This window comes from Eptesicus fuscus, chromosome 3, assembly GCF_027574615.1.
Source record: "Eptesicus fuscus isolate TK198812 chromosome 3, DD_ASM_mEF_20220401, whole genome shotgun sequence".
Taxonomy (NCBI): domain Eukaryota; kingdom Metazoa; phylum Chordata; class Mammalia; order Chiroptera; family Vespertilionidae; genus Eptesicus; species Eptesicus fuscus.
The window spans coordinates 41,576,563-41,603,988 of record NC_072475.1 but is presented as its reverse complement, the minus strand read 5'-3'; the positions used below and the strand labels follow the sequence as shown (position 1 = coordinate 41,603,988).

At 41.8% G+C, this 27,426-nt stretch overlaps 1 protein-coding gene across 2 annotated transcripts in view; it reads left to right on the top strand.

Moving 5' to 3' along the window:
* MCCC1 (methylcrotonyl-CoA carboxylase subunit 1) overlaps nucleotides 1–27,426 on the top strand; it is a 62,843-nt gene continuing 35,417 nt past the window's right edge. Inside the window, exons 1-7 of one of the 2 annotated variants that reach the window (XM_054713777.1) lie at nucleotides 1–238; nucleotides 7,126–7,172; nucleotides 15,902–16,038; nucleotides 17,195–17,290; nucleotides 23,401–23,522; nucleotides 24,051–24,198; nucleotides 24,286–24,407. In XM_054713777.1, the coding sequence (XP_054569752.1) occupies nucleotides 150–238; nucleotides 7,126–7,172; nucleotides 15,902–16,038; nucleotides 17,195–17,290; nucleotides 23,401–23,522; nucleotides 24,051–24,198; nucleotides 24,286–24,407 (761 nt within the window). In that variant the 5' untranslated portion in view covers nucleotides 1–149. The remainder of the gene's footprint in view (nucleotides 239–7,125; nucleotides 7,173–15,901; nucleotides 16,039–17,194; nucleotides 17,291–23,400; nucleotides 23,523–24,050; nucleotides 24,199–24,285; nucleotides 24,408–27,426) is intronic. The other variant, XM_008142348.3, reaches the window with a different exon arrangement.

Below are 27,426 nucleotides of genomic sequence, written 5' to 3'. Positions count from 1 at the left end.
ACCACCCTGGGCTCGGCCCTTGGCGCGGCTCTGACCTGGACGGTGGCCGGCGGAGGACAAGAGGCTTGCGGGGCGGAGCAGGGCTTTTGCAGCGTGTGGGACGCAGCTGGTGCGCGCCCACGAGTGGGAGAGCCCCGGGGCTGCAGGACATGGCGGCGACCTCCGTGGTGTCGGTGCGGCTGGTGGCGGCGGAGAGGAGCCAATGGCAGCGTTTCCCGAGCTTGTTGCCGCCGCCGAGGTAGCAGCCCCTTTTTGGGAGGGGGCTTGCTTTCAGTCCACGCACAGAGAGGGAGGCGTCTCCACGCCCAGTCTTTCCCTTTCCTCTCCTTCCCCTCACCCACCCTGCAGCGCTGGGTTTGCCTCTATTTTTGTCATTTATGAGGCGTAGGGGCGGGGTGGAGCTGGGCCTGCCATCCCTGCTCCCCTCGCCTTAGGGGCTAGAATAACGCGTGTACCGCTCCGAACCCCTGACCCCGCGCTTTCGCTGCGTTCCGTGAAGGAGGGGAGAGGGAGGGAGGGAAGGAAGCGGGGAGTGGGGCGGGGCGGGGGGGGGGGAGCTTTAGAATCCCAGTTCTAGTGAAACCGAGGCGTCAACGACTTGCCTACGGTGACACAAGTGGTGAGTGGTGGAGCCAGGACGCCCTCCAAGTCCCCTTTGGTTCAGCTTTCCCTCCGAAGGTGTCCAGGTCAGGCAAAGACTGCTGGAGTTCTTGCTCATTCTTGGAAAGAATCAAATGAACAGAAACCAATTCACCCTCCGGGGGGAGGGGGGGGGCAGAGAAATTGTTTTATCAGAAGCTCCGTATGCAAATTTAAACAAAGCTGTCAGATGACTCATAGCTAACCTGACTCCAGATCATTTTCAAATTCTGAGCTTAAGCTTCTGTGACAATAACTTTTGCGGTAAACATACCCTTTTGTTCCAGGTAGCAGGCTTCTTTTTCTTCCTTGGTCCCATCATCATCATCCTCCATCATTCTGGAAAGACAGTATAGCTTAGTGCTGCAGGGCACAGACTCAGAAGTCAGGGGTCTCAGCTTTGCTACTCACTTAGGTGTGTGAGCAACCTTGGGCAAGTTACTTAATACCCCTTTGCTTCGATTTTCTGACCTAGGAGGAGGTGATGATACTAGTACCTACAGGAGATAATACTAGTACTTTGGATTGTGCAAATTAAAAGAATTAAGACATGGAAAGAGGCTTAAATGGAACCTGGTACATATGAATCAATCAACAGATGTCGCCTTTGCAGACTCAACAACCATTTAGATAAAATTTCTTGTTTGCTTTTGCTTTCCACAAGTTACTGTCAATGCTTTGGATTTTCAGTTATTTAATTGTAGGATTTGCCCCAGAGCAGAATAAGACAGTAAAAGCAGTATTAGTGCTCTTCTCGTTCTCCCGAGTTTCATTTTCTTAGGTTTTGGGGGGCTCTTCATGATACGATGCAGACATATTTTCTCTCTTTTCTTTCCCTCTTAAACCTTAGCTATTGAATATAGAATTGTTTTCATGTAGCTGTCACCTGGAAAGTACTAGAGTTGCAATGGCATATAGAATTGAAAACCTTATCAATTTTCAATTGTGTAGAGGGTATGTACATTTCTTTTTATATCATGATTCTCTAGTAACTCAGAGAAAAGAAATCTAGTGGTAGAATTTTAGAAATGAGAATACTACCAATGAGTTTGGGTTCTTGTCTCCTGATATAAAAGAATTTAGACCAGAGACACTGATAAAAGCAAAGGCAGATTTATTGAGGCTCTGCAGAGGGTGAGAAGACTAAGGTAGGCCTCAAGTTCTACACCTTGAATGTGGGGCTTATTCCTTGGGAACACGGAAGTTGTTGGGCTTAACTAATCAGGACATTTACATTTAGGGGTTGGTTGGCTGGCTTTTTCCTTTTTAGGAACACTGGATTCCCACTGAAGTACCCGTGTCAGCAAAGTGAGGCATTCTAGGATTGTTCAAGATTTATTATGGGATTCAGGAAGGGACTTTCCCAACAAGGTATTGAGTTTGTCTCTGGGATTTGTGGCTTGGCTTTAGATTTGAAAAACAAACTTAAAAGAAATCAGTGCAGTTCCTGTTTTATAGATACCCATCTATAACTGCCATAGTTCTGACAGGGCTTACCTCCATGGAGCAATTTGGGGGAATATTTTATTTTACCTGTTTCAGAAACAACTTATTAATCTTGGTTTTTAAACCATTGTTTTAAGTTGTAGCTTAGGTCATGCTGAAAAATGGAATAGATCAATCAAAACATTGTTGGGATAGAGGATTATAGTTAAGTGGTGTGTGTGTGTGGTTGTCTGTCTGTGTTCACTAAAAAATGGCATAAGAAAACTTTAGGTAAGCAATGACCTTGAAACTTAAGTTCTAAGCTGGATTTAGCAAAAAGCAGGCATTTCTCAAGTGGTTTTTAAAAATATGTTTTTATTGATTTTTAGAGAAAGAAGAAAGGAGAGAGATAGAGAGATAGAAATATCTATGAGAGAAAAACACATATATCCAGAAACCTATCTGGAGAGTGTGATGGGAAGATGCTATGAACTAGAAAATACCTTATAAAGATCAGGAAAGTTGATTCCCCCTCCTTGAAGTTCAAAAAAGTGAGGTCAGCCCTAGCCGGTTTGGCTCAGTGGATAGAGCATCTGCCTGCAGACTGAAGGGTCCTGGGTTCGATTCCAGTCAAGGGCATGCCCCGGGTTGCAGGCTTGATCCCCAGTAGGGGGCATGCAGGAGGCAGCCAATCAATGATTCTCTCTCATCATTGATGTTTCTATCTTTCTCTCCCTCTCCCTTCCTCTCTGAAATCAATAAAAATTTATTTTTTTTTAAAGTGAGCCCTGGCCAGTTTAGCTCAGTGGATAGAGCATCAGCCTGCGGACTGAAGGGTCCCCGGTTCGATTCCGGTCAAGGGCATGTACCTTGGTTGCGGACACATCCCCAATGGAAGGTGTGCAGGAGGCAGCTGATGGATGTTTCTCTCTCATCGATGTTTCTAACTCTCTATCCCTCTCCCTTCCTCTCTGAAATCAATAAAGATATGTGTGTTTTTTTTTTAAGTGAGGTCAGCCCTGACCAGCGTGGCTCAGTGGTTAAAGCATTGGCCTGCGCACCAAAGGATCATGGGTTCGATTCTTGGCCAAGGGTGGCATGTTCGATCCCTGGGCCCTGTCGGGGGGCTAAATAGTTTATTGCTGCTTTTTCTTGTTTTGTTTTGTTTGTTTGTGTTGTTGTTGTTTTCAGGTATGCCTGGCCTGTAGTGCTATGAACTTCCCTCTCAGGACTTCTTTTGCTGTGTACCAGAGATTTTGAGGTGTTGTGTGTTCATTTTCATTTGTTTCCAGGAAGTTTTTGATTTCTTTCTTGATTTTGTTGGTAACCCATTCATTGTTTAATAACATGTTATTTAGTCTCCATGTGTTTGAATGTTTTTGGGTGTTTTTACTGTAGTTGATTTCTAATTTCATTCCACTGTGATCTGAGAAGATGCTTGATACGATTTCAATCTTCTTGAACTTGTAGAGACTTGTTTTGTGTCCTAACATGTGGTCTATCTGTGAATGATCCATGTGTACTTGAGAAGAATGTATATTCTGCTGTGTTGGGTGAAGTGTTCTATGAATGTCAATGAAATCCATCTGATTCAGTGTGTCCTGTAGAGACTCTGTTTCCTTGTTAATTTTTTGCCTGGAAGATCTGTCCAGGGAAGTCAGAGGAGTGTTAAATTCCCCCACTATGACTGTATTGTTGTCAATCTCTCCTTTAAAGTCCTCTAGAAGTTTTTTTTAAAATATATTTAGGTGCTCCTATATTGGGTGCATATATGTTTTCCAGGATTATATCCTCTTGTTGGATGGATCCCTTTAGTATTATGTAATGACCTCTGTTGTCTCTTGTGATGGCCTTCATTTTAAAGTCTATTTTGTCGGATATGAGTATTGCTACTCCAGCTATTTTTTCTTTTCCATTTGCATGAAATTTTTTCCCCATCCCTTCACTTTCATCCTGTTGTGTCTTTTGTTTTGAGGTGGGTCTCTTGTACACAGCATATAGTTGGGTCATGTTTTAGTATCCATTCAGCTGCCCTACACCTTTAGATTGGAGCATTTAATCCATTTACATGTAGGGTTATTATTGAGAGATACTTATTTATAGCCATTTTAATTTTGTATGGCTAGGTTTCTCTCTCTGTTTATTCTTCTCAGCAATCCTTTACAGCAATCCCTTTAGAATTTCTTATAATGCTCGCTTGATGGTGATGAACTCCTTTAACCTTTGTGTGTGTGTGTGTGTGTGTGTGTGTGTGTGTGTGTGTGTGTGTGTCTGGGAAGCTCTTTATTTGACCGTCTATTTTGAATGCTAGCCTTGCTGGATATAGTAATCTTGGTCTCAGATCCTTGCTTTCCATTACCTTGAGTACTTCATGCCATTCCCTTCTGACCTGTAGAGTTTCTGATGAAAAATCAGGTGTCAGCCTTATGGGAGCTCCTTTGTAGGTAACAGTTTTCTTTTCTCTTGCTGCCTTTAAGATTCTCTCTTTGTCTTTAATTATTGGCATTTTAATTATGATGTGTCTGGGCATGGGTCTGTTTGGATTTTTCTTGTTTAGGGTTCTCTGTGCCTCCTGAACTTGTGTGACTTTTTCCATTACCAGGTTAGGGAAGTTTTCTGCCATTATTTCTTCAAACACCTTCTCTATTCCTTTCTCCCTTTCTGGCTCTTCTGGCATACCTGCTATTCACATTGTCCCACAGCTCCCTTAAGCTGTCCTCCTGTTTTTTAATGTTTTTTTCTTTTTGGTTCTCTGATTGAGTGATATTTTCAATTCTGTCTTCTAATTCACTGATTCTATCCTCAGCTTCCCATAATCTGCTTTGTTTGTGTTATATTAGTCTTTATCTCTGTTCTTTTTTCATAGTTACTATATCTTTTTTCATACTGTTGAGCATTTTTACCATCATTACTCTGAAGCTGTTTCAGATAAACTTCTTATCTCTACTTCATTTGTCTCTTCTTATGGAGAATTCTCTAGTTCTTTCATTTGGGGATTCTTTGTTTCCTCATTTTGGTTGTCTGTTTGGGTTTGTGACTATGTATTAGGTAGATCCTCTACACCTCTCAATTTCTAGTGCAGGACAGTGTTAAAGGCTGTTTCTGACTAATTGGATCAGGCAAAGACTCAAAGCCTCCAGAGACCACCTCTGTCTACAGACTAATAGGATTCTGACTTGAATTTCCCCCAGGCAATTGTCCTCAGGTGTACTGAGAGTTTTTTTCAACAGGGTGGGGCATTGCTTCTGCCTGGAGGCTAATTGTTGCTTTTAATCTCTTAAGTGGCCTCAGGGCAAGGTGTTTTCCAATAGGGTGACTCAACTGTCTTCCCCTCAGGCAAGGCAGATGTCTATGTGGGAAAGATGTCCTTCACTGTGTGAGGGAATGACTCAGCCCAGGAAACTTGGGGGTGTCTGCCTTCTGAGCTCTATCCCCCGAGTCCCCAGTCTTGGGTTCTGATCTCACAGCTCCAGTTCACTTCACCCTCCCTCTGCCAAAGCACAAGGTGGGTGGCTCCACAGGGAATTTTTGTGCATTGGCCCTTCAAGAGGGTGCCCGAATGTTCAACTGCCACTCCCTGGCAGATAGCACCCTGCTGCTTTTCACAGCTAGATGTTATGTAGGTACCCTCCTCAGTTTGGTGCTCTCTGCTGGGGAGCCCAGCTTGGGGATTAGATCCCAGAGTTCTCAGTGGCACTACCCCCTCCCCCCACAGCTGAGATATCTCTCCAGGACTTCAGTTGCTGCCTGTGGGTGCCAGGCCAGCCCTTTTGCACCTCCGCCCCTCCTACCAGTCTCTGTGTGGTCTCCACCTTTGGTCCTTGGGTATCAGGGTTCTCTCCTGTGAGTTTTCCGTTGATTATTCAGGAAGCCTTTCCGCATTTCAGTTGTAATTCCAGCTTGTTCCTAGGAGCATGTCCGTGCAGCATCCACCTACTCTGCCGCCATTTTTAATCCTTAGATTGCCTCCTCTTCCTTTGGGAAGAAGGGATGGTACTGATGCAGTTAGACCCGGTATTAAGTCTAGGTTTGCTGTCATGGGCTTTAGCACAAGTGAAGCAATTTGGGGGCTGTGGTTTTCTTTTTTTTATTAACATATTTGTGGCCACTCCAAGCTCAGTCACTCCTACAAAAATCTTATTCCTTAGTATTTAAATTTTCTAGGGGGTGGTAATGAAAACAAAAGATTGAGAAACACTGATGTAAAGCAACTTGTGCAGGATCCCCAGCAGCTGGAGTGAGTGGCTCCTCCAGCAGGCCCCAAAGCCAGCATTCTTTCTGCTTTACTTGTTCAGCTCCTTCCTTTTACTTCTCTGGGCCTAATTGCTCAAACCTGTCTTATCAGAGGGTTGAGATGCATTGGTATTCTTCAAACTGTAGTTTGACCAACATATTTTACTTAATAAAATGGAATAGAACAAAATAGAATAGAAAATCAAAATACAGGGAAAGTCTTCTTTTAGGAAACTTCTGTTTTGTGTGCATACCTGGTTATGAAGTCAAATGCAGTTTTTACTTTGGGTTCTAGTAAAAAAAAGAGTTTGAAAAAAGTTGAACTAGAATTTTATTTTTAATCCTCACCTGAGGACATGCTTAGAGAGAGGAAGAGAGAGAAAGAAACAACGATGTGACCTCCATACACCCGCAGCCCCGGTATGTGCCCTGACAAGGAATCAGTCCAGCAGCCTTTCGGTGCCTGGGAAGATGCTCAACCAACTGAGCCCCTTGGGCCGGGCTGAACTAGATGATCTTGAAGTACCTTGGCTTTCCAGTCATCATCTTTGACTCTGGTCAAATGCCAATCTCAGGAGCAAGTAGGTTAAATGACTCATTCAAGGACACGAACTGCCAGGGAGAACAGCCAGAACTGTAACTCCTGGTTTCTAGATTAGTTTTCTTTCCACAAAGAATGTTTAGTAAATCACTTTGTAGGCTTAAGGTTTAACTAAGGTCATATCTGTACTTGGTTTCAGGTTTTAAATAATTTAGATTATTTGAAAGAATATTGACTGATCTTATATATCCTATTTAATTATAACTCCATTTGGACTCATTTTATAGGAGATGGGCTTGGAAGCAAAGAACCATGAAGTATGCAACAACCACAGGTACTAACAGTTTTTGTTGTACAGTTTGGCTTTGCTTCCGATAGTGAAGTAAGAAACGGAAATGTTTAATCCTTTAATTGGTGCATAGTAGAAGTAGTTCTCATATGCTTTTGAAGTTTTGGATTTTTGTGATAACTTTTTTAGTAAGTATTGTCAACAGTTTTTATCTCCTTTATGTCATACTAGCTTTCCCGTTGCAGGAAAAATCCTGCAATAGGATTTCCTGCTGCACTCTACCCCGCCTCCGTTCCTCCCTTGTCGCCCGCCTCACCTTCTCCTCCAGCCCGCCCGAGTTTCCCTTCGCCCCCGGCCCCGTCTCCGCCCCGCCCTTGTCACCCGCCCCGCCTTCTCCAGCCCACGTTTCCCTTCGCCCCTGGCCCCGCCTCCGCCCCGCCCTTCTCCACCCCCGCCCCCCGCTTGCTTGCTTCTTTGAAGCTTTACTTCCTTCTGCAGCTCTTGGCTTCTTTGGACGCTGTCTTGATATGCAAATTAGCCGCCATCTTTGTTGGGGCAATTTGCATACTCGTCCTGATTGGTTGGTGGGCGTGGCTTGGTGGTGGGCGTGGCTTAGGTGTAGCGAAGGTACGGTCAATTTGCATATTTGTCATATATCTTGCTGTTGTATCTAAAATATGTAGGAAAATATATTTTATATTTATGTTATTTCTATCTGACTCTCATAGTGTATTGAATTGGAAAAACGTAACTGTGATGGTCTAAATCAGTGCTTTATAACATGTATTTTAAGTAGCAGGACTTTTTTTTTTTTTCAAATAAAAGTTTACATGAAATTCCCAATTATAAAACATATTTAAATATAACTTGTGGGTGATTGGTGTAGCTCTCTTCCCCCTCCTCACTAAACACAAATGTGTACTTCATCCCAACAGCCCCTGTGACCTGTGACAACTCTTGGGCTCTATAGATCCTTATTTAAAAACATTGTTTTAAATTATATATAACCTATTTTTTGAGAAAATAACTATTATGAACTGTCAAAGAACAATAACTACATACCTATAAATAATCATTTTAAATGTAAATGAATTAAGTGCTCCAATCAAAAGATATGTGTGTAATGATGGAAGTGGATTTCATGTATTTGTATAATATCATGTCATTATAGCACTGATGACAGTGAACTGGTGCAATATTCATTTATATTGCAAGAGAATCATACATCCCTGTGCTCAGAGTGATAGAGGTAGTGGAGCCAAGTGTCTAAGAGCTCAAATTCTGGAGTGAAGCTAACCTGGGTTCAATCTTAGATCCACCATTTCTTTAGCTATATAATTTAAGAAATGTGATATTTCTTTCAACCTTAATTTCCGGGCGAGACCCTGGGGACCCAGGCTCATACTAGGGGAATCTGGGCTGTAAGGCGGAAACTCAGGGGAGAGGCGAAAGGCAGAGCTCCAGGGCGCGCACGTGAATGCGCGCAGAGGATGGACTGTTGAGTGTGCCGCAGGATTGCTCTAGCGGGAAGGAGACAAAAGCTCCGGACTGCACTGAACCCCAGTTCCGACTTCACTGAACCCCAGTTCCGGGTGAGAATCTGGGAATCCAGATTCATTGGGGGAGAGACTAGATTGTTTGGCAGCGGGCGAAACTTCAGGGCGCCTTTCTCTCAGAGGTGCTTGCAGCAAGAACCGAGGGACACTGAGACCCAGGAACCTCATAGGGCGGGGCTAACGGGAAGCCAAGGCTGTAGACTCCACCCTGAAACTCCGCCCCATCCAAGCTGAGCACAGAGGCTTTTACAATTTTGCAAGTCTAGTTGAATAAGGCTGTCTCCCGGCGTAGACACAGCTGATCCTACAAAGCTACCCTAACAACTCAGGGAAGCAGCGAAAATGGGGAGACAAAGAAAGAGATCACAAACCAAAGAAATGGAGGAAAACAAACAAATGGACATAGAGTTCAAAACCACAGTCATAAGGTTTTTCAAGAATTTCCTAGAAAAGGCCGATAAATTTAGCGAGACCCTCGAGGATATGTGAGAGACCCTCAAGGATATGGAAAAGGACCAACTAGAAATTAAACATACACTGACTGAAATAAAAAATATTATACAGACACCCAACAGCAAACTAGAGGAACACAAGAATCAAGTCAAAGATTTGAAATACAAAGAAGCAAAAATCACTCAGCTGGAAAAGCTGAAAGAAAAAAGAATTCAAAAATTTGAAGATAGTGTAAGAAGCCTCTGGAACACCTTCAAGCGTACCAACATCAGAATTATGGGGGTTCCAGAAGAAGAGAGAGAGCAAGACACTGAAAACCTATTTGAAGAAATAATGACAAAAAACTTCCCCCACCTGGTGAAAGAAATAGACTTAAAAGTCCAGGAAGCGGGAGAAACCAAGATGGCGGAATAAGGTAAACACCTAATTGTTCCCTACCACAACAGTTTTGAAACTACAACTGGAAAACAGAGCGCACACCGTCCAGAATCACTCGAAAGTGGAAAACCTACAACTAGAGAAAAAAAGAGAGGGGGACGCTGAGCCTCAGGAGCTGTGGAGGTGCGGAGATCCGTGAGCGCGGAAAGGGCAGGCGGCTGAATACACGGCAGGTTTGCTCGCAGCGCGCGGAGAGGGAGGGCAGCAGACGCTGCGTGGCTAGCTTTCTCGTTTGGGAGAAAAACAAAACCTCCCGACTGCACTGAAATCCAGCTGCGGTCGGGGAGAAACTGGTCTGTTTGGCAGCGGGCGAGGCTCGAAAGCTGCCTTCTCTCAGAGGCGCACAGCCATTGATTAGGGCATGGAGAAACCGGCCCTCTTAGGGCGGCGCGGACGGAAACCAAGTTTGTCTGCACCATTCTGAGACTCCGCCCCATCCAAGTTGAGCACAGCCCTCCCAGTGGCTGGATTTCTCGTTCGGGAGAAAAACAAAACCTCCGGTCTGCACTGAAATCCAGCCCCAGCTGGGGAGAAACTGGTCTGTTAGGCAGCGGGAGAGGCTCAAAAGCTGCCTTCTCTCAGAGGCACGCAGCCATTAATTTGGGCACAGAGAAACCGCCCCTCTTAGGGCAGAGCGGACGGGAAACCAAAGCTTGTCTGCGCCACCCTGAGACTCCGCCCCATCCAAGCTGAGCACAGAAGCTCTCCCAGCGGAGACACTGCTGATCCTCACAGCCAACTGGCTTGGAGATCAACTCCCACCAGTGATACCAACAATCCCAACCACTCTGAACTCCCGTTTCTGGGGACACCAGTGGGACCCAGACGCCTACTGGATTCTCGGCCATCGGTCGGAGAGTGAGAGTGACTTTTCTGGTGGTGTGGACGACACCAGATTTCAACCACTCTCATAAGGGACACATTCAAGAGGCAGACTCAGTGAGCACCAAAGCCCTACTGTGTCTCCAGCACAGTAATTCTTCCGTTATAGACACAGCAGGTCCTCACAGCCAATTGGACTGGAGGTCAATTCCTCCCAGTGTACCAACAGCAATCAGGGCTTTTAACTACACCAAGACTTTCCACTCAGCCCACAAAGGGGAGTACCAAGAACGACCACCTAGGGTGATTGGGGAAGCTGAGCTACCGGCCCCTATAGGTCACCGACCACACAAAGCCACTCCATCAACACAGGGAGGCAGCCAAAATGTGGAGACATCGGAGTATGTCACAAGTAGGAGAGATAGATGAAAGCAAACTAATGGACGACACAGTGTTCAGAACCATATTTATAAGGTTACTCAAGAATCTTCTAAAAACTGCTGAGAAACTTGAAGAGACCTTCAAGGACCTAAATGAGAATACCAAAAAAATGGAAAAGGACCAGTCAGAAATTATGCATACACTGTCTGAAATAAAGAATATACAGAGTAGACCACCGCACCCAAAGAGTCAAACCAAAGATCTGGAATATGAGGAAGAAAAAAACACCCAACCAGAGAGGCGGAAAGAAAGAAGAATCCCAAAGTGTGAGGATAGCATAAGGAGCCTCCGGGATGGCTTTAAGCGTACCAATATCCGAATTTTTGGGGGTGCCAGAAGAGAGCAAAATACTGAAAACCTATTTGAAGAAATAATGACAAAAAACTTCCCCCACCTGGTGAAAGAAATAGACTTACAAGTGCAGGAAGTGCACAGAACCCCAAACAAGAGGAATCCAAAGAGGACCACACCAAGACACACCATAATTAAAATGCCAAGGGCAAAAGACAGAGAGAGAATCTTACAAGCAGCAAGAGAAGAACAGTTAGTTACCTACAAGGGAGCACCCATACGACTGTCAGCTGATTTCTCAACAGAAACTATGCAGGCCAGACGGGAATGGCAAGAAATATTCAAAGTGATGAATAGCAAGAACCTACAACCAAGACTACTCTACCCAGCAAACTTATCATTCAGAATTGAAGGGCAGATAAAGAGCTTCACAGATAAGAAAAAGCTAAAGGAATTCATCACCACCAAACCAATATTATATGAAATGCTAAAAGGTATTCTTTAAAAAGAGGAGAAAGAAGAAAAAGGTAAAGATAAAAATTATGAACAACAAATACATATCTATCAACAAGTGATTCTAAAAATCAAGTGAATTAAAAATCTGAGGAACAGAATAAACTGGTGAACATAATAGAATCAGAGGCATAGAATGGGAGTGGATTGATAATTCTCAGGGGGGAAGGGGTGTCTGTGTGGGGGGTATGGGAAGAGACTGGACAAAAATCATACACCTATGGATAAGGACAAAGGGGGGGAGGGAACCAGGTGATGGGGAGATATGGAGGGAAAAAAGGAGAAACAATTGTAATAATCTGAACAATAAAGATTTATTTAAAAAAAAAAAAGTCCAGGAAGCGCAGAGAACCCCAAACAAAAGGAATCCAAAGAGGACCACACCAAGACACATCATAATTAAAATGCCAAGAGCAAAAGACAAAGAGAGAATATTAAAAGCAGCAAGAGAAAAACAGTTAATTACCTACAAGGGAGCACTCATACGATTGTCAGCTGATTTCTCAACAGAAACTATGCAGACCAGACGGGAGTGGCAAGAAATAGTCAGAGTGATGAGTAGCAAGAACCTACAACCAAGAGTACTCTACCCAGCCAAGCTGACATTCAGAATTAAAGGGAAGCTAAAGAGCTTCACAGATAAGAAAAAGCTAAAGGAGTTCATCAACACTAAACCAGTATTATATGAAATGCTGAAAGGTATTCTCTAAGAAGCAGAGGAAGAAGAAAAAGGTAAAGGTAAAAATTATAAACAACAAATACATATCTGTCAACAAGTGAATCTAAAAACCAAGTGAATTAAAAATATGTATATAATATAATAGAATCAGGGGCATAGAAAGGGAGTGGACTGACAACTCTCAGGGGGAAAAGGGTGTGGGGGGTGCAGGAAGAGACTGGACAAAAATCGTACACCTATGGATGAGGACAGTGTGGGGGGAGGTAAGGGAAGAGGGTGGGATGGGAACCAGGTGGAGGGGAGCTATGGGGGGGAAAAAAGAGGAACAACTGTAATAATCTGAACAATAAAGATTTATTAAATTTAAAAAAATAAATTTTAAAAAAGCAGTAAGAGAAAGACAGTTTTTATAAAGGAGCCCCCTTAAAACTGCCAGCTAACTTCTCAACAGAAACTTTTCAGGCCAGTAGGGATTGACATGAAATATTCAAAGTGATGAAAAGTAAGCTAGAACCAAGACTACTCTACACTGCAAGGCTATCATTTAAAATTGAAGGAGATATAAAGAAAAATACTGTATATAAAGAACTCTCAAGAGTCCACCAAAAAACTATTAGAACTGATTCAGTAAAGTAGTAGGATATAAAATAAATATTCAGAAGTTGGTTGCATTTTTATACATCAATAAATGAACTATCAAAAAGAGAAATTAAGAAAACAATTCTATTTACAATTGCATAAAAAAATACCTAGGAGTAAATTCAGCCAAGGAGGTAAAAGACCTTTACTTGAAAAATTATAAGAAATCAAAGAAGATGCAAATAAATGGAAGCATATACCCTGCTCATTAACATTGTTAAAATGTCCATATTCCCACAGCAATCTATTGATTCAACACAATCTCTATCAAAAATACCAATGGTATATTTCACAGAACTAGAACAAATAATCCAAATATTTATAAGGAACCCCAAAGGACCCTCAAATAGCCACAGCAATCTTGAGAAAGAAGAACAAAGTTGGAGGAATCACACTATTTGATACCAAACTACTACAAGGCTAACGTAATCAAAATAGCATGATTCGGTCATAAAAACAGACAGTAAATCAATAGAACAGAGTAGAGAGCTCAGAAAAACCCTTGCCTATATGGTCAGTTAATCTATGACAAAGGAAGTAAGAACATACAGTGGGGGTAAAAATAGTCTATTCAATAAATAGTGTTGGGAAAATTGGACAGGTGCATGGAGAAAAATGAAACTAGACCACCTTCTCACACCATATGCAAGAATAAATTCAAAGTGGATTAAAGAATTAAATGTAAGACCCAAAACCACAAAATTCCTAGAAGAAAACATTGGCAGTAAATGTGACATTTCTCTTAGCAACATTCTTCCTGATATATCTCCTTGGGCAAGGGAAACAAAAGAAAAAATAAGCAAATGGGATTATATCAAACTAAAAACTTTTTGTACAGCAAAGGAAACTATCAATAATATGAAAAGACAACCCACTGAATGAGAGAAGATATTCCCAAATGATATATTGGCTAAGGGATTAATACCCAAAATTTATAAAGAACTCATACAATTCAACATCAGAAAAACAATCCAATTAAAAAATGAGCAGAGGACCTGAATAGACACTGCTTCAGAGAGGACATACAGATGTTTATTAGACATATAAAAGATGCTCAGTGTCATAAATCATCAGAGAACGTAAATTTAAAAACAATGAATGTTACCTCTGTCAGAATGGCTGTCATCAATAAATCCACGAACAAGGGTTGGGGAGGATGTTGAGAAAAGGGAATGCCCTCGTACAATGTTTGAATGCAAATCAGTGCAGCCCCTATGGAAAACTGTGGAGGTTCCTAAAAAAGTTAAAAATAGAACTAAGTTATGACCCAGCAACTCCATTTCTGGTATATCTCCAAAGAAACCCAAAATATTCATTTGAAAAGATATGTGCACCTCTGTGTTCATTGCAGCATTATTTACAATAGCCAAGATATGGAAGCAACCCAACTGTCCGTGAGTAGACAAGTGGGTGAAGAAGAAGTGGTTAGATATATACAAGGAGTATTACTGGGCCATAAAAAAGAATGAAATATTACCATTTGCAACAACATGGATGGATCTAAAGTGTATTATGCTATGTGAAATAAGTCCAACAGAGAAAGACAAATGTCACTTATATGAAGAATCTAAAGAAAAAATAAAATAGAAATAGACTCAATAGATGCATTGAACAAACTTATGGTTGCCAGATGGCGAGGGTGGGCTGGGGCGGGGGTTGGAGGGCTTGGTGAAAAAGATAAAGGGATTGAGAGGTATGAATAAATCGGTATTTACAAAATAGTTATGGGGAGGTAAAGTGCAGCATAGGGAATATAGTCAATAATATTGTAATTAACTATGTATGGTGCCAGGTGGATACTTGAATTATCAGGGGATCACTTTGTAAATTATGTAATTGTCTAACCATTATGCTGTACACCTGAAACTAATCTATATAATAAAAGCCTAAGCAACCGTTTCAGCGGAATGACCAGAACAACCAGTCACTATGATGCACACTGACCACCAGGGGGCAGACACTCAATGCAGGAGCTGCCCCCTGTTGGTCAGTGCGCTCCCACAGGAGGAGCGCCACTCAGCCAGAAGCTGGGCTCACGGCTGGCGAGCACAGCTGCCACGGTGTCGGGAGCCTCTCCTGACTCCGCAGCAGCACTACCGAGCGGCGGCAGCAGGTGCAGTGGGCTGTCAATCAGTGTGAGGTGAGCGGTGCCTGGCCCCAATTCAGGCTCCTCTCTGGTCACCTGCTGCTTGACACACTGCTACATCCCCGGAGGGCTCCCAGACTGTGAGAGGGATGTCTGATTGCTGGCTTAGGCCCAATCCTGGTGCCATTCTCTGTAGAAGGCAGTCAGTCTGAACAACTCAGTGACTCAGGGAAGTGCAGGGAACTCAGGGTGAGCCTGCCTCTGCGCTTGACTCACCCACTCGATGGTGTTCATAGGACAGACCATGGTGGCCCAGCCTGTGCACATGCAGCAGCTGCTGAAGCTCATGCAGCTGCTGAAGCTCATGCAGCAGCAGAAGGCCATCCAGCCACAAGCCGGCAGTCGGACATTCCCCGAGGGGTCCTAGACTGTGAGAGGGCACAGGTCGGGCTGAGGGACCTGCCCCCTGCCCCACAGTGCATGAATTTTGTGCACCGGGCCTCTAGTGTAAAATAATGTTGAATGTCAACTGTAATTGAAAAACAAAATTTTAAAAAGATTATTATTAACTATGATTTTTTGAGCTATTTTGATCTTTGGCATAACAAAGCATCTTTTTATGTTAAGTTGAAAAATCTGAGTAATTTACGAGTTTGTGTTAATAAGGATATCTTGAATTACAATGACAAGAAATGCACTGCCTAATATTAGTTAAAATGGTTATTTTAGGCTCTGCTTTGCTGATTTTACCAACATAAATATTTATCAGCTTGTTAATATCATAAAATATTTATTTTGCCTTTTTATTCCTTGCTCCCCAGTAATATTTTTTTGTATGATTTTTATGTTGTTTTAGGATGCAACATTACCAAGGTCCTCATTGCCAACAGAGGAGAAATCGCCTGCAGGGTGATGCGAACAGCTAAAAAAATGGGTATACAGTCCGTGGCTGTTTATAGTGAGGCTGACAGGAACTCCATGCATGTGGACATGGTATGTTGCTAAAAACTGGAGATTTATTTATATTTATATTTGTTTAGTGTGTCAGTATTTTAGTTCTTTATGTTGACAGTTTATATGTGCTAGTGTTAACAGTGTTGCAGTAGATAACTTCAGCTGCTCACTAATAATTCCTTTTGGGGACATTTTCCAAATAGGACACCAGTGGAACTAACCAGTATACTCAGTGATGTAGTTGATTTACACGCCAGGTCCTGTCAATAAGGATTGGTTAAAGCAGTTCACAGAATGTGGCTGATGCACAGACCACACTTTGAGGGGCTCATATCCACATCCCTGGTGTGCAAGGAAAAGGACCAAGATTCTAGTTTTAGCAACTACTACTGACTGGCCAAGGGTCTTAGACAAGTCACTCAATGTTTCAGAGACTTGGCTTCACTGGAAAATTATAACGACAAAGACCTTCCTCCCCCAAGGTTTGTACGTGTTAGCAATTATAACTAGCTCTTATCCCTTAGACAGAACTCAGGCATGGATGAATTCAGCTGCTGTCCTTCGTTATGTCCACAGCAAATCCCCGAGCACTGACAAATCCACAGTGATGAGTTTCACTTGACCTTCCAGCTTTGCGTAGTAGGCCCATGCAGCTTTCTAGCCACTTTTCTGTCTCATATTGTGAATGCCTGTTGCTGTCTATCCTAAGCCACTTCCATTTTACTTTAGTGTGTGACATATATTATACATAAAAATCAAGTTTTGGCATTCTCCTAATGCAAAAGATTTCAAATTGGATTATTTTTTTTAATATGTTTTTATTGGTTTCAGAGAAAGGAAGGGGAAGGGAGAGAGAATTAGAAACATCAATGATGAGAGAGAATCACTGATTGGCTCCCTCCTGCATGCCCCCGACTGGGGATTGAGCCCACAACACGGGCATGTGCCCTGACCAGGAATCGAACCATGACCTCCTGGTTCATAGGTCGATGCTCAACCACTGAGCCACACCATTCGGGCCCCAGTGGCTTATTTTTATAGCATAGATATGAGCTGGTACTTTCGTATTGTTCTTGGGGAGCCAGCATTTCTATATTCCTATTCCTATTTCTTTCTCTATTTCTATGTCCCTGAAGCAGTCCTATATAGAGTACTAGGTCTGTGGTTTTTTAAACATATACCATTTGTTAAACAGGCAGATGAAGCGCATTTCATTGGTCCTGCTCCCTCTCAGCAGAGCTACCTATCTATGGAGAAAATCATGCAAGTGGCCAAGATCTCTGCTGCACAGGTAAGGGTGATGAAGAAATATACAATACAAAAGTAAACGTGTTGCCCAATTTTCACAAAATTACTTACTATTTAGAGAATACATTTTCTATATTTAGCCATCCCCAGTTTCTATCTTTCCTATTAAAAGCATTGCTATGGAATGAGCAATCCAAACAGGCTTGCAATTTTGTGAACCACCAGGGTGAACTGGCAGCTAAATATATGCCTGATGGGTAAGGAAATTGCCCACTGGTGGTGGTAGTATTGCTAGTTTTTCTTTTTTAATCCGTTCAAATGCCCAAGAATACTGTGGTTTGGCTATAGTAAGCTATTCTTCTTAAGAGAAATTAAACTTCTTGAGGTCATTCCCAGAATGTCTGATTGAACTCGATATTCACAAGTAGATAGCTGCTTTCCTTTTTAGTTTGAAGGGAGAGTACTTATCTAGCTCATCAGAGTTCTATCAGTTTAATATCTATTCAAAAGAAGGGAAGCTAGCAACACTTTGAAAATGAAATTAAGGAAACAGTTACAGTCATAAATGGTATCATCAAAATCAAATAGTAACAAAGTTAGCAAAAGTAGTTCAAGACCAGTGTATTGAAAACTAAAACATTGCTGAGAGAAATTAAATGAGTCCTAAATAAATAGGTAGATAAATCATTGGAAGACTCAATATTGTTAAGATGGCAATTCTTTCCAAATTGACTGATAGATTTAATTCACTCTATATCAAAATCCCAACAGGCTATTTTATAGAAATTGACAAGCGGTCCTCAAATAGCTAAAGGCCTAGTATATAGTTAAAACAAGTTTGAAAAGACTAACAAATGTCTAGGGCATTTAAACGAGGCATGCGGCCCGCCGGCCGCGAATTTGACATGCTTGGTGTAGGGTTTAGACCCTCTATTTCAAAACTCATTATAAAGCTACAGTAACCAACAGTGTGTTAACAGAAGGATAAATACACAGGTTAGTGGAACAGAATAGAAAGTTGCACATTTATGGTTAATTAATTTTTGCATAAAGGTAAAGTAATGTAATAGGGAAAGGGTGGTTTTTTCAACAAATGGTGCTGGAACAATTGGCTATCTATATGCAAAAAGATGAACCTAAAGTCTAATTCCTACACTCTTACCTTACACTTTTCATAAAAAACAAAAATAACTTGAAATGTAGCATATACCTAAATGGAAGACCTACAATTATAAAATTTCTGGAAGAAAACATAAAGAGAAAATCTTTGAGAAGGTTAGGCAATAATTTCTTTGATATAATATCATAAGCAAGATTCATAAAAGAAAAAATTGATAAAATAAACTTCACCAAAATTTAAAACTTTTGCTCTTCAAAAGAAACCACTAAGAACTTAAAAGATTAGCCATGGACTGGGAGAAAATATGTGCATCACATATATTTGATAAAGAGTTGTATCCAGAATTTTTAAGGAACACTTTACAATTCAAACAACCCAATTGAAGAAAATGGGCAAAAGATTTGAATAGACACATCACCAAAGAAGATACACAAATGGCCAATAAGCCAAATAAAAGATACTCAATATCATTAGTCGTTAGGGAAATTGACATTAAAAACCACAGTTATAGCCCTAGCCAGTTTGGCTTAGTGGCTAGAGCGTTGGCCTGTGGACTGAAGGGTCCCAGGTTTGATTCCGGTCAAGGGCACATGCCCGAGTTGCAGGCTCGATTCCCAGTAAGAGGCGTGCAGAAGCAGCCGATCAATGATCCTCTCTCATCATTGATGTTTCTATCTCTCTCTCCCTCTCCCTTCCTCTCTGAAATAAAAAAACAAACAGTTATATACCATTTCACACTCATTAGGATGTTATAAATCTAAAAGACAGATAATAAATGTTGGCAGGAATTTGGAGAAACTTGAAACCATCAGATATTGCTGGTAGAAATGCAAAATAGGACAGCTTCTTTAGAAAACTTAAAAATTTAAATGTATACTTACTATATTTTGACCCAACAGTTGCCCTCCTGAGCATTTACCCAAGATAAGTGAAAAATAGGCTTGTATGAATGTTCATAACAACATTATTCATAATGGCCCCAAATTGGAAAAAAAATCCAAATGAAATCATGAACTAAATGTAGCATAGTGGAATCAACTCTATAAAAAGAAATAAACTACCGATGCAATAAACTACAATAACAAGGATGAACCTCAAAAAATTACACTAAGTGCCCTGGCCAGTTTGACTCAGTGGCTAGAGCGTCGGCCTGCGGACTGAAGGGTCCTGGGTTTGATTCCAGTCAAGGGCACATGCCCAATAGGGGGTGTGCAGGAGGCAGCCAGTCAATGATTCTCTCTCATCGTTGATGTTTCTATCTCTCTCCCTCTCTTTCCCTCTCTGACATCAATAAAAATATATATATATTTAAAATGTCCCCCCCCCCAAAATTATGCTAAGTTAAAGAAGTCAGACACATAAGACTATGTGTACTGTATGATTACATTTCTAGGAAATTTCTAAAAAAAAAAAAGTGAAACTATAGAGACAGCAGGTCAGTAAGTTGCTTGGTTCTAGAAGTAAGAATTAATTAGTTATGCACATGGGCACACAGGAACTTTTTTGAGTGATAGAAGTGTTCTAAAACTGGATTGTAGTAATAGTTGCACAATTGTATAAATTTACTAAATTCATGAAACTATAAAGGGTGAATGTTATATATGTAAATCATACCTAATAAAAATTAAAAAAAGCTGTTAGCAAACCAGGGAGGACAGAGTGTAGATCTTTTTCAGTTTGCTTAGCATAAATAACATTTGACCATTTCATAGAAGATGTCTAAAATTGAGCATTGGTTTGAAAGAAACAAAATTCCAAACTGACATCAAAATGTGACTTTTCGCATTTTATTCAATATTTAGCATTTTGTTGTTTGCCATCAGTAAGATATGGTTTTTTCTATTCACATGAGTTTCCCAGACATTGGAAGCTAACTGCTTTAATTTTGAAATGTCCTTTAAATGTAACTATTTTGAAATAGGGTTGGCAGAGCTTTCTTTTTATATTCAACTAGAGGCCTGGTGCACGAAATTCGTGCACTGAGGCAGGGGGTGTTCCTCAGCCCAGCCTGCACCCTCTCACAGTCTGGGACCCCTCGCTCCTTACTGCCTGCCTGCTCACTGCTCCTTACCTCTCAGCTCACTACTCCTTAGCGCTGCCACGGAGGCGGGAGAGGCTTCCACCACCACCGCTGTGCTCGCCAGCTGTGAGCCCGGCTTCTGGCTGAGCAGCGCTCTCCCCGTGGAAGCACACTGACCACCAGGGGACAGCTCCTGTGTTGAGCGTCTGCCCCCTGGTGGTCAGTGCGCATCATAGTGACCAGTCGTTCCACTGGTCATTCCACAGTTTGGTCGGTTTGCATATTAGGCTTTTATTATATAGGACTAGAAGCCCGGTGCACAAAATTCGTGCACAGCGGGGGGTTGTCCCTCAGCCCAGCCTATACCCTCTCCAATCTGAGACCCCTCAAAGGATGTCCGACTCACAATCCAGGACTCCTGGCTCCCAACTGCTTGCCTGCCTGCCTTCCTGATTGCCCCTAACCGCTTCTGCCTGCCAGCCTGATCACCCCCTAACCACTCCACTGCCAGCCTGGTTGATGCTTAACTGCTCCCCTGCCAGCCTGTTTGCCCCCAACTTCCCTCCTCTGCCAGCCTGGTTACCCCTAACTGCCCTCTCCTGCAGGGTTGATCACCTCCAACTGCCCTCCCTTGCAGGCTTGGTCCCTCTCAACTGCCCGCCCTTGCAGGCAGGGTGCCTCCCAACTGCCCTCTCCTGCTGGCCATCTTGTGGTGGCCATCTTGTGTCCACATGGGGGCAGGATCTTTTATCACATGGGGGCAGCTATATTGTGTGTTGCAGTGATGATCAATCTGTATATTACTCTTTTATTAGATAGGATAGAGGCCTGGTGCACGGGTGGGGGCCAGCTGGTTTGCCCTGAAAGGTGTCCCGGATCAGGGTGGGGTTCCCTTGGGGCGTGGGGCGGCCTGAGCGAGGGGCCTATGGTGGTTTGCAGGCCGGCCACGCCCCCTGGCAACCCAAGTGGAGGCCCTGGTATCTGGAATTTATTTTCCTTCTACAATTGAAACTTTGTAGCCTGGAGCGGAGCCAAGTCTGCTGCTCCCTCCGGGGCAGCAGCCATTTCTGTGGCAGTTAATTCACCTTCTACAATTGAAACTTTGTAGCCTTAAGCGGGTGAGCCCAGCCAGGGTGTGCGGAAAGCTTTGCTTCCCCTGTTGCTGCCGGCAACCCTGGCCTGCTCTCTCAAGCTCCATTCTGCCGCCATTTGTTTGAATTTGTTTACCTTCTATAATTGAAACTTTGTAGCTTGAGTGGAGGCTTAGGCCTGCAACGGCTATGGAAAGCTTGGCTTCCTCTGTTACCTGGGAAACCTTGTTCTCTGTGGCTGTAGCCATCTTGGATGGGGTTAATTTGCATACTCGCCCTGATTGGCTGGTGGGCGTGGCTTATGTGGCGGAGTGATGGTTAATTTGCATATTACCATTTTATTAGAGAGGATTGGTTATAATTATTATTTTAGAAGAGCAGATGTCCTGAGGGCTACTGAAGTGGGAGACCGAGTTGCTTCATCCCTCACTAAATAATCTAGCTGCAGCTGTTTGCTTTCCTGTGTCTTCCCTCTTTCCTGTTGGCATGTTTGCCCTAAGAAAACACACTGTTCTTGGGTCACCGATTGTCCCCTTTTGTGAGTGAGAAAGCCAGATACATAAATTTGTTAAAACTCTGAGGGACTTGCAAATAACTAGGCAAAAGTCTGAGGTGATCCGCTTTCACTAAAGTATATGCTGAGTGGCCAGATTATTATGACCTCTGAACGCATAATAATCTGGATACTCAGTGTATATCCTATATAATAAAAGGCTAATATGCAAATTGTCCCCTCGACCAGGAGTTTGGCCAGCAGGCAGGCCAGCCAACCGCCCATGTCCCCTCCCCCTTGCCAGGCTGGCCAGACCCCACCCATGCACGAATTCATGCACCAGGCCTCTAAAAATACACACACACACACACACACACACACACACACACTGAGTGGCCAGATTATTATGCGTTCAGAGATCATAATAATCTGGCCACTCAGTGTATACAGGCTTTAGTGTATGACTTTTTGTTTGCTTCTTAGTTTTCTTTTTAGAAAGGTGACATGGGCACATAGTAACCTGAAGATAGATGGGGTGTGATTGTGCTAGTGTGCTCTTCTCAGCTTGTGGGTTCCACAGTTTCAGTTCTAGGCCAGCCCTGTATGAAGGCAGAGTCAAGAAATCCCCATTACCTTTACTCCTACGAATACTCCTTGACATTCTACCCTAAAAGTAGTATTATTATAAATTAAAATACAGATTCTTCCACTTGTAGATTGATATTTATAAGAATTTAAAGCAAGGACTCAAAGAGATACAGGTACATCAATGTGTACTAGTATAGCAGCATTATTCATAATAGCCAGAAGGTGGAAACAATCCACATCCATCAACAGGTGAGTGGTAAACAAAATGTCGAATATATACATACAGGGGAATATTATTCAGCCTTAAAAAAGGAATGAAATTCTGATACATGCTACTACATGGATGAACCTGGGAAACATTCTGCCTCGTGAAATAAGCCAGACACAAAAGGGTAAGTTTGTACAATTCCACTTATATCAGGTTCCTAGAATAAACAAATTCATAGAGACAGAAAGTAAAATTTGTAAGACAGAAAGTTACCAGGGAGTGGGGGGTTAGTGTCTAATGTGGTACTGAGTTTCTGTTTGGGGTGATGAAAGCGTTCTGGAGATGGTTGGTGGTAATGGTTGCCCAGAATTGTGCACTTAAACGTGGTTAAAATAGAGATTTATCTTATGTATATATTACCACAATAAAAAGAAATACAGATTCTTCTGGTTCAGGTAAGGCTTCAGAACTTTAGTGTGAATGTTTCAGATGTCTGTTTGGAAACAGGCTTTGATAGCGTAGTGTAGGTGCCACCAGCTTACAGAGAGGCCTCCCCACAGGAAAACGATGCCGCCTGCATCCCATTTGCCAGTGGAGTGCTAGTAAATTTGTCTTTTCATTTCTCGCTTCTAGGCTATCCATCCTGGGTATGGTTTTCTTTCAGAAAACATGGAATTTGCCGAACTATGTAAGCAAGAAGGAATTATTTTTATAGGTCCTCCCTCATCTGCAATTAGGGACATGGGTATAAAGAGGTATGAGTTTATGTTTTTTAAATAAGGTCAATTGAAATGATTTATTTTACCTATAATAGACAAGCTAATAATACACTTTTGTTGTCATAGGCATAAGTTGTTTATCTGCCACTCCAGGGAGTTACAGAAAATCCTTAGCTAATTAGTATTTCTAATCAACATGCTAATTCTTTTGGGGGGTTAAAAACAATGTAGGATAAGCTACCACATGAAAAAATGGATTGAGGGAAATCAACAGATATTTTAATATTTGTATTAATATTTGTTATCTCAGACTGTAGTTCTTTCTTTATCTATGGGGTGTTTTCTTTGAAAAGTTCCATTATAATACAGATGATGTATTATAGAATTATACGCCTGAAACCTATAAAATTTTATTAACTAATATGACCCCAATAAATTCAATAAAAAAGAAGAAATTAAACATAAAATAAAAAGTTCCATTATATTTTGTAGACTGGGCTGTATTTGTTTCTCTTGTATGAAATTTCATAGAATTTGGGTATCTCGGGCTTTTTTATTGTAAAGTACATCCAAATCCATAATGGCTGCCGCTGGAGTGCCTGTTGTGGAAGGTTATCACGGTGAGGACCAGACAGACCAGTGCCTGAGAGAGCATGCTGGGAGGATCGGCTACCCCGTCATGATCAAAGCCGTCCGTGGTGGAGGAGGAAAAGTAAGACTGTGCGTGCTCATATTTTCCATTTCTGCCTACTCTCCCTTGTTTTATTTATGTTGTAGTCAAATCTACCTTTCATCTTAGGGTATGAGGATCGCTAGATCAGAAAAAGAATTTCAAGAACAGTTGGAATCAGCCCGGAGGGAAGCAAAGAAGTCTTTCAACGATGATGCTATGCTGATTGAGAAGTTTGTAGACACTCCAAGGTGGGGATAGCTTTTTTTTTTCTGACTCAGATTTTTTTTAATTATAAAAAATGCACACATATTATATAAAATACAAAGTTCTAGTAAGACATAAGTACATAAATTCCCCAATCCCACCCCTGAGGTACCCACTATAATGGTATGGTATGCATACTTCCAGGCATTTTCTATGTGAATAGATACATTTATACATATACAAACAGAATACAACATACATACAGAAGAACAGTGAATCAAATCTTATATAATATTGTGTGTTAATATTATATCAGAGATCTTTCCATGTCAGATCTTCCCATAGATCTCATTCTTTTTGTTGACCTTAATATTGGTTCCATGATATTGATATGCCATTAATTCATTCAATCCATTACTTTTTGATGTAATTTAGGGTCTTTTTAAAATAAAAAAAAATTCTTATAAGAAATTAAGCTATATTGCCCTGGCTGGTTTTGCTCAGTGGTTAGAGTATCAGCCCGTAGACCCAAGGGTCCAGGGTTTGATTCCCGGTCAAGGGCATGTACCTAGGTTGCAGGCCAGATCCTGGCCCGAGTCAGGGCATGTGCAGGAGGCAACCAATGGATGTCTCTCTCACATCGATGTTTCTCTCTCCCCCCCGCTCCCTTCCACTCTCTCTAAAAATCAATGGGGGGAAAATATCCTTGGGTGAGGATTAACCAATGCGTTTCAAGAGCACACTAGCACAATCACACCTCATCTATCTTCAGGTTACTATGTGCCCATGTCACCTTTCTAAAAACAAAAACAAAAAAGAAATTAAGCTATATTTTACAGAACTCTGTAAGCATCAGTTGAGATGCTCAGAAAATGGAAATAGTTACCCAACTGAATTATAATTGTAAGTGATGTGTTACCAACAGCTCACACTTTTATTGCACTCACCATATGCTGGGTCCTAAATATTTTACATACACTAACTAATCTTGCTGTCCAAATTCTAATCTAGTTCTTGCAAGAACTCCTTTAGAGGACAGTATTCCCATTTTGCAGGTGAGGATACTGAGCAACAGAATAGTCACATCAGATAACTTGCCTGAGGTCTCCTAGCTAAGAAATAGTGGAGCTTGGATTTCAACCCAGGCAGTTTGACTCTGAAATTCACACTCCAAGCCACTGCACTAAACTGCTTCTCCAGGTACCACAATAACAAATGCCATGTAAATACCTAATTTTTATTTTTATTTTCTGGAGTTTTCTTTTTATGCCTATTGCTTAACATAAGGTACTGATTGATTATAAAAGCTTCCTGCTTCATAGACTTTTGGGTGATTTACATAGATACAGATGTAGATATAGTTATCCTGTAAGTCCAGTGACCTGATAAAGAATAACTCATTTGGGAACCATGACTAGAGAGGGATTTACCTTGAAGGTAATGAGCTGAAGCTTCCCTTGCATGAACCTCTTCCAAGTTCCATTACCTAATTGTGTCTTCTTTTTAAAGAGGGCCCCCAAATAGTTTTTGTTTCAGACCATACAAGCTTAGAACTGTCCCTGAACATGGCACAGCAAATTAAATTCATTTAGAGTTTGTTAAAATAAAAAAAAGTCAACCTTAAAGTCGGCCAGTGGATTAGGAGCGCATAACACATGCTGCCTGCCGGTGGGAAGCCAGGAAAAGACAGAGACTCTAAGATAAACCAGGCTCCCTCCCACTGGATCTTTGCAAAAGAACAGGCCGACTCTGCCGTGGCGTACTCTTGAGTTAGATTGTTGTGGACACATTAGCTAGCTATTTCGGTGACTGTGACTCCCTGCTCCAACAGTGTTTGAAGCTGTACATTCTTTCCTTGTGAAACGTTAGCTACATATTACCTCACATTGTAATTTATTCCTCCAATAGCTGGGAAACTCCTGGGAATCAAGGACCTGCTAGTATATTTCTTTTTCATTTCCCCCTATATATTACTACCTGGCATATTACTTTCTTCATGATAGACATCAATAATATTTTTTTGAATATAGAAGTAATGTGAATACATTACAGTTTTTTTTTTTTTTTGGAAAATACAGGAGTTGGAAAACAAAGTCACTCATAATCTCGTTCTCTAAGTGTAGTAATATTTCTATGTATTTCTGTGCCGTATTTTCTACTAATAATATTTTGATATCATGATAATTGTACTGAATACACTATGTTCTATCCTGCTAAATAGTTACCTGTTGAATTAATGGAGTGTGAGAAAATTGTCAAGATGGTGCTGGTAACTGAGGAAAGTACATACAAGATGTTTTCTAGATCTGATCAGTTATTGTGTTTATCTGAAAGGCTGGGACAGAAAATAGTCTTCAAAGTGTACTATTTGGAGGGTAATAAAAGAAACCAGGTTCCGTCTTCACTTCAGAGTCAATAAATAATCTATGTGACTTTAAAATGTAACTAGGAAATGAAAAACTTTAGAACTTTTAGAAAATATCAAGGCATTTCTAATAGAATCCAGCTGTATCCACCTACCAGTATCCCGCACGCATCCTGGCCAGGGACGGAACTACAGCCAGACCCCCAGTGGCTGATTGGAGCGGCTAGGACTGGTTCTGAGATAGTGCTCCGGATCCTCTAAGTTAGGTCAAGCAGCAGAAAAGATCAGTCAGCAAAAGGGAAACGGCACAAGAGACTCGATGCTTACAGAATCAAAACAGAAAACACAACTCCTCCGTGATCTTCCTTTGTACGTAGCCAAAGGAGAACTGTGTCAAAGTTTTGAGACCTCAGAATAAAAACTGTGTTGTGTTCTGCTCTTGGTTTGGCCCCAGCATGTTCCTTTCCGAACCTGGAGCCCCTGCTACAGTGCCGTCCTCTCTGGAGCAGCTGAAAGATAAGGGAGGGCCCGTAGAAAGTAGAATTTTATCATTGTAATTTGAAAATCAGGTTGTTCAGCTCCAGCATGGAAAGAGCTTAGAAGTTGTTGCATCTGAAGAGCAAGTAAAAAGCTGGACAGAATGAAAAGTCAGTGACTTAGACCAGCGGTCGGCAAACCGCGGCTCGCGAGCCACGTGC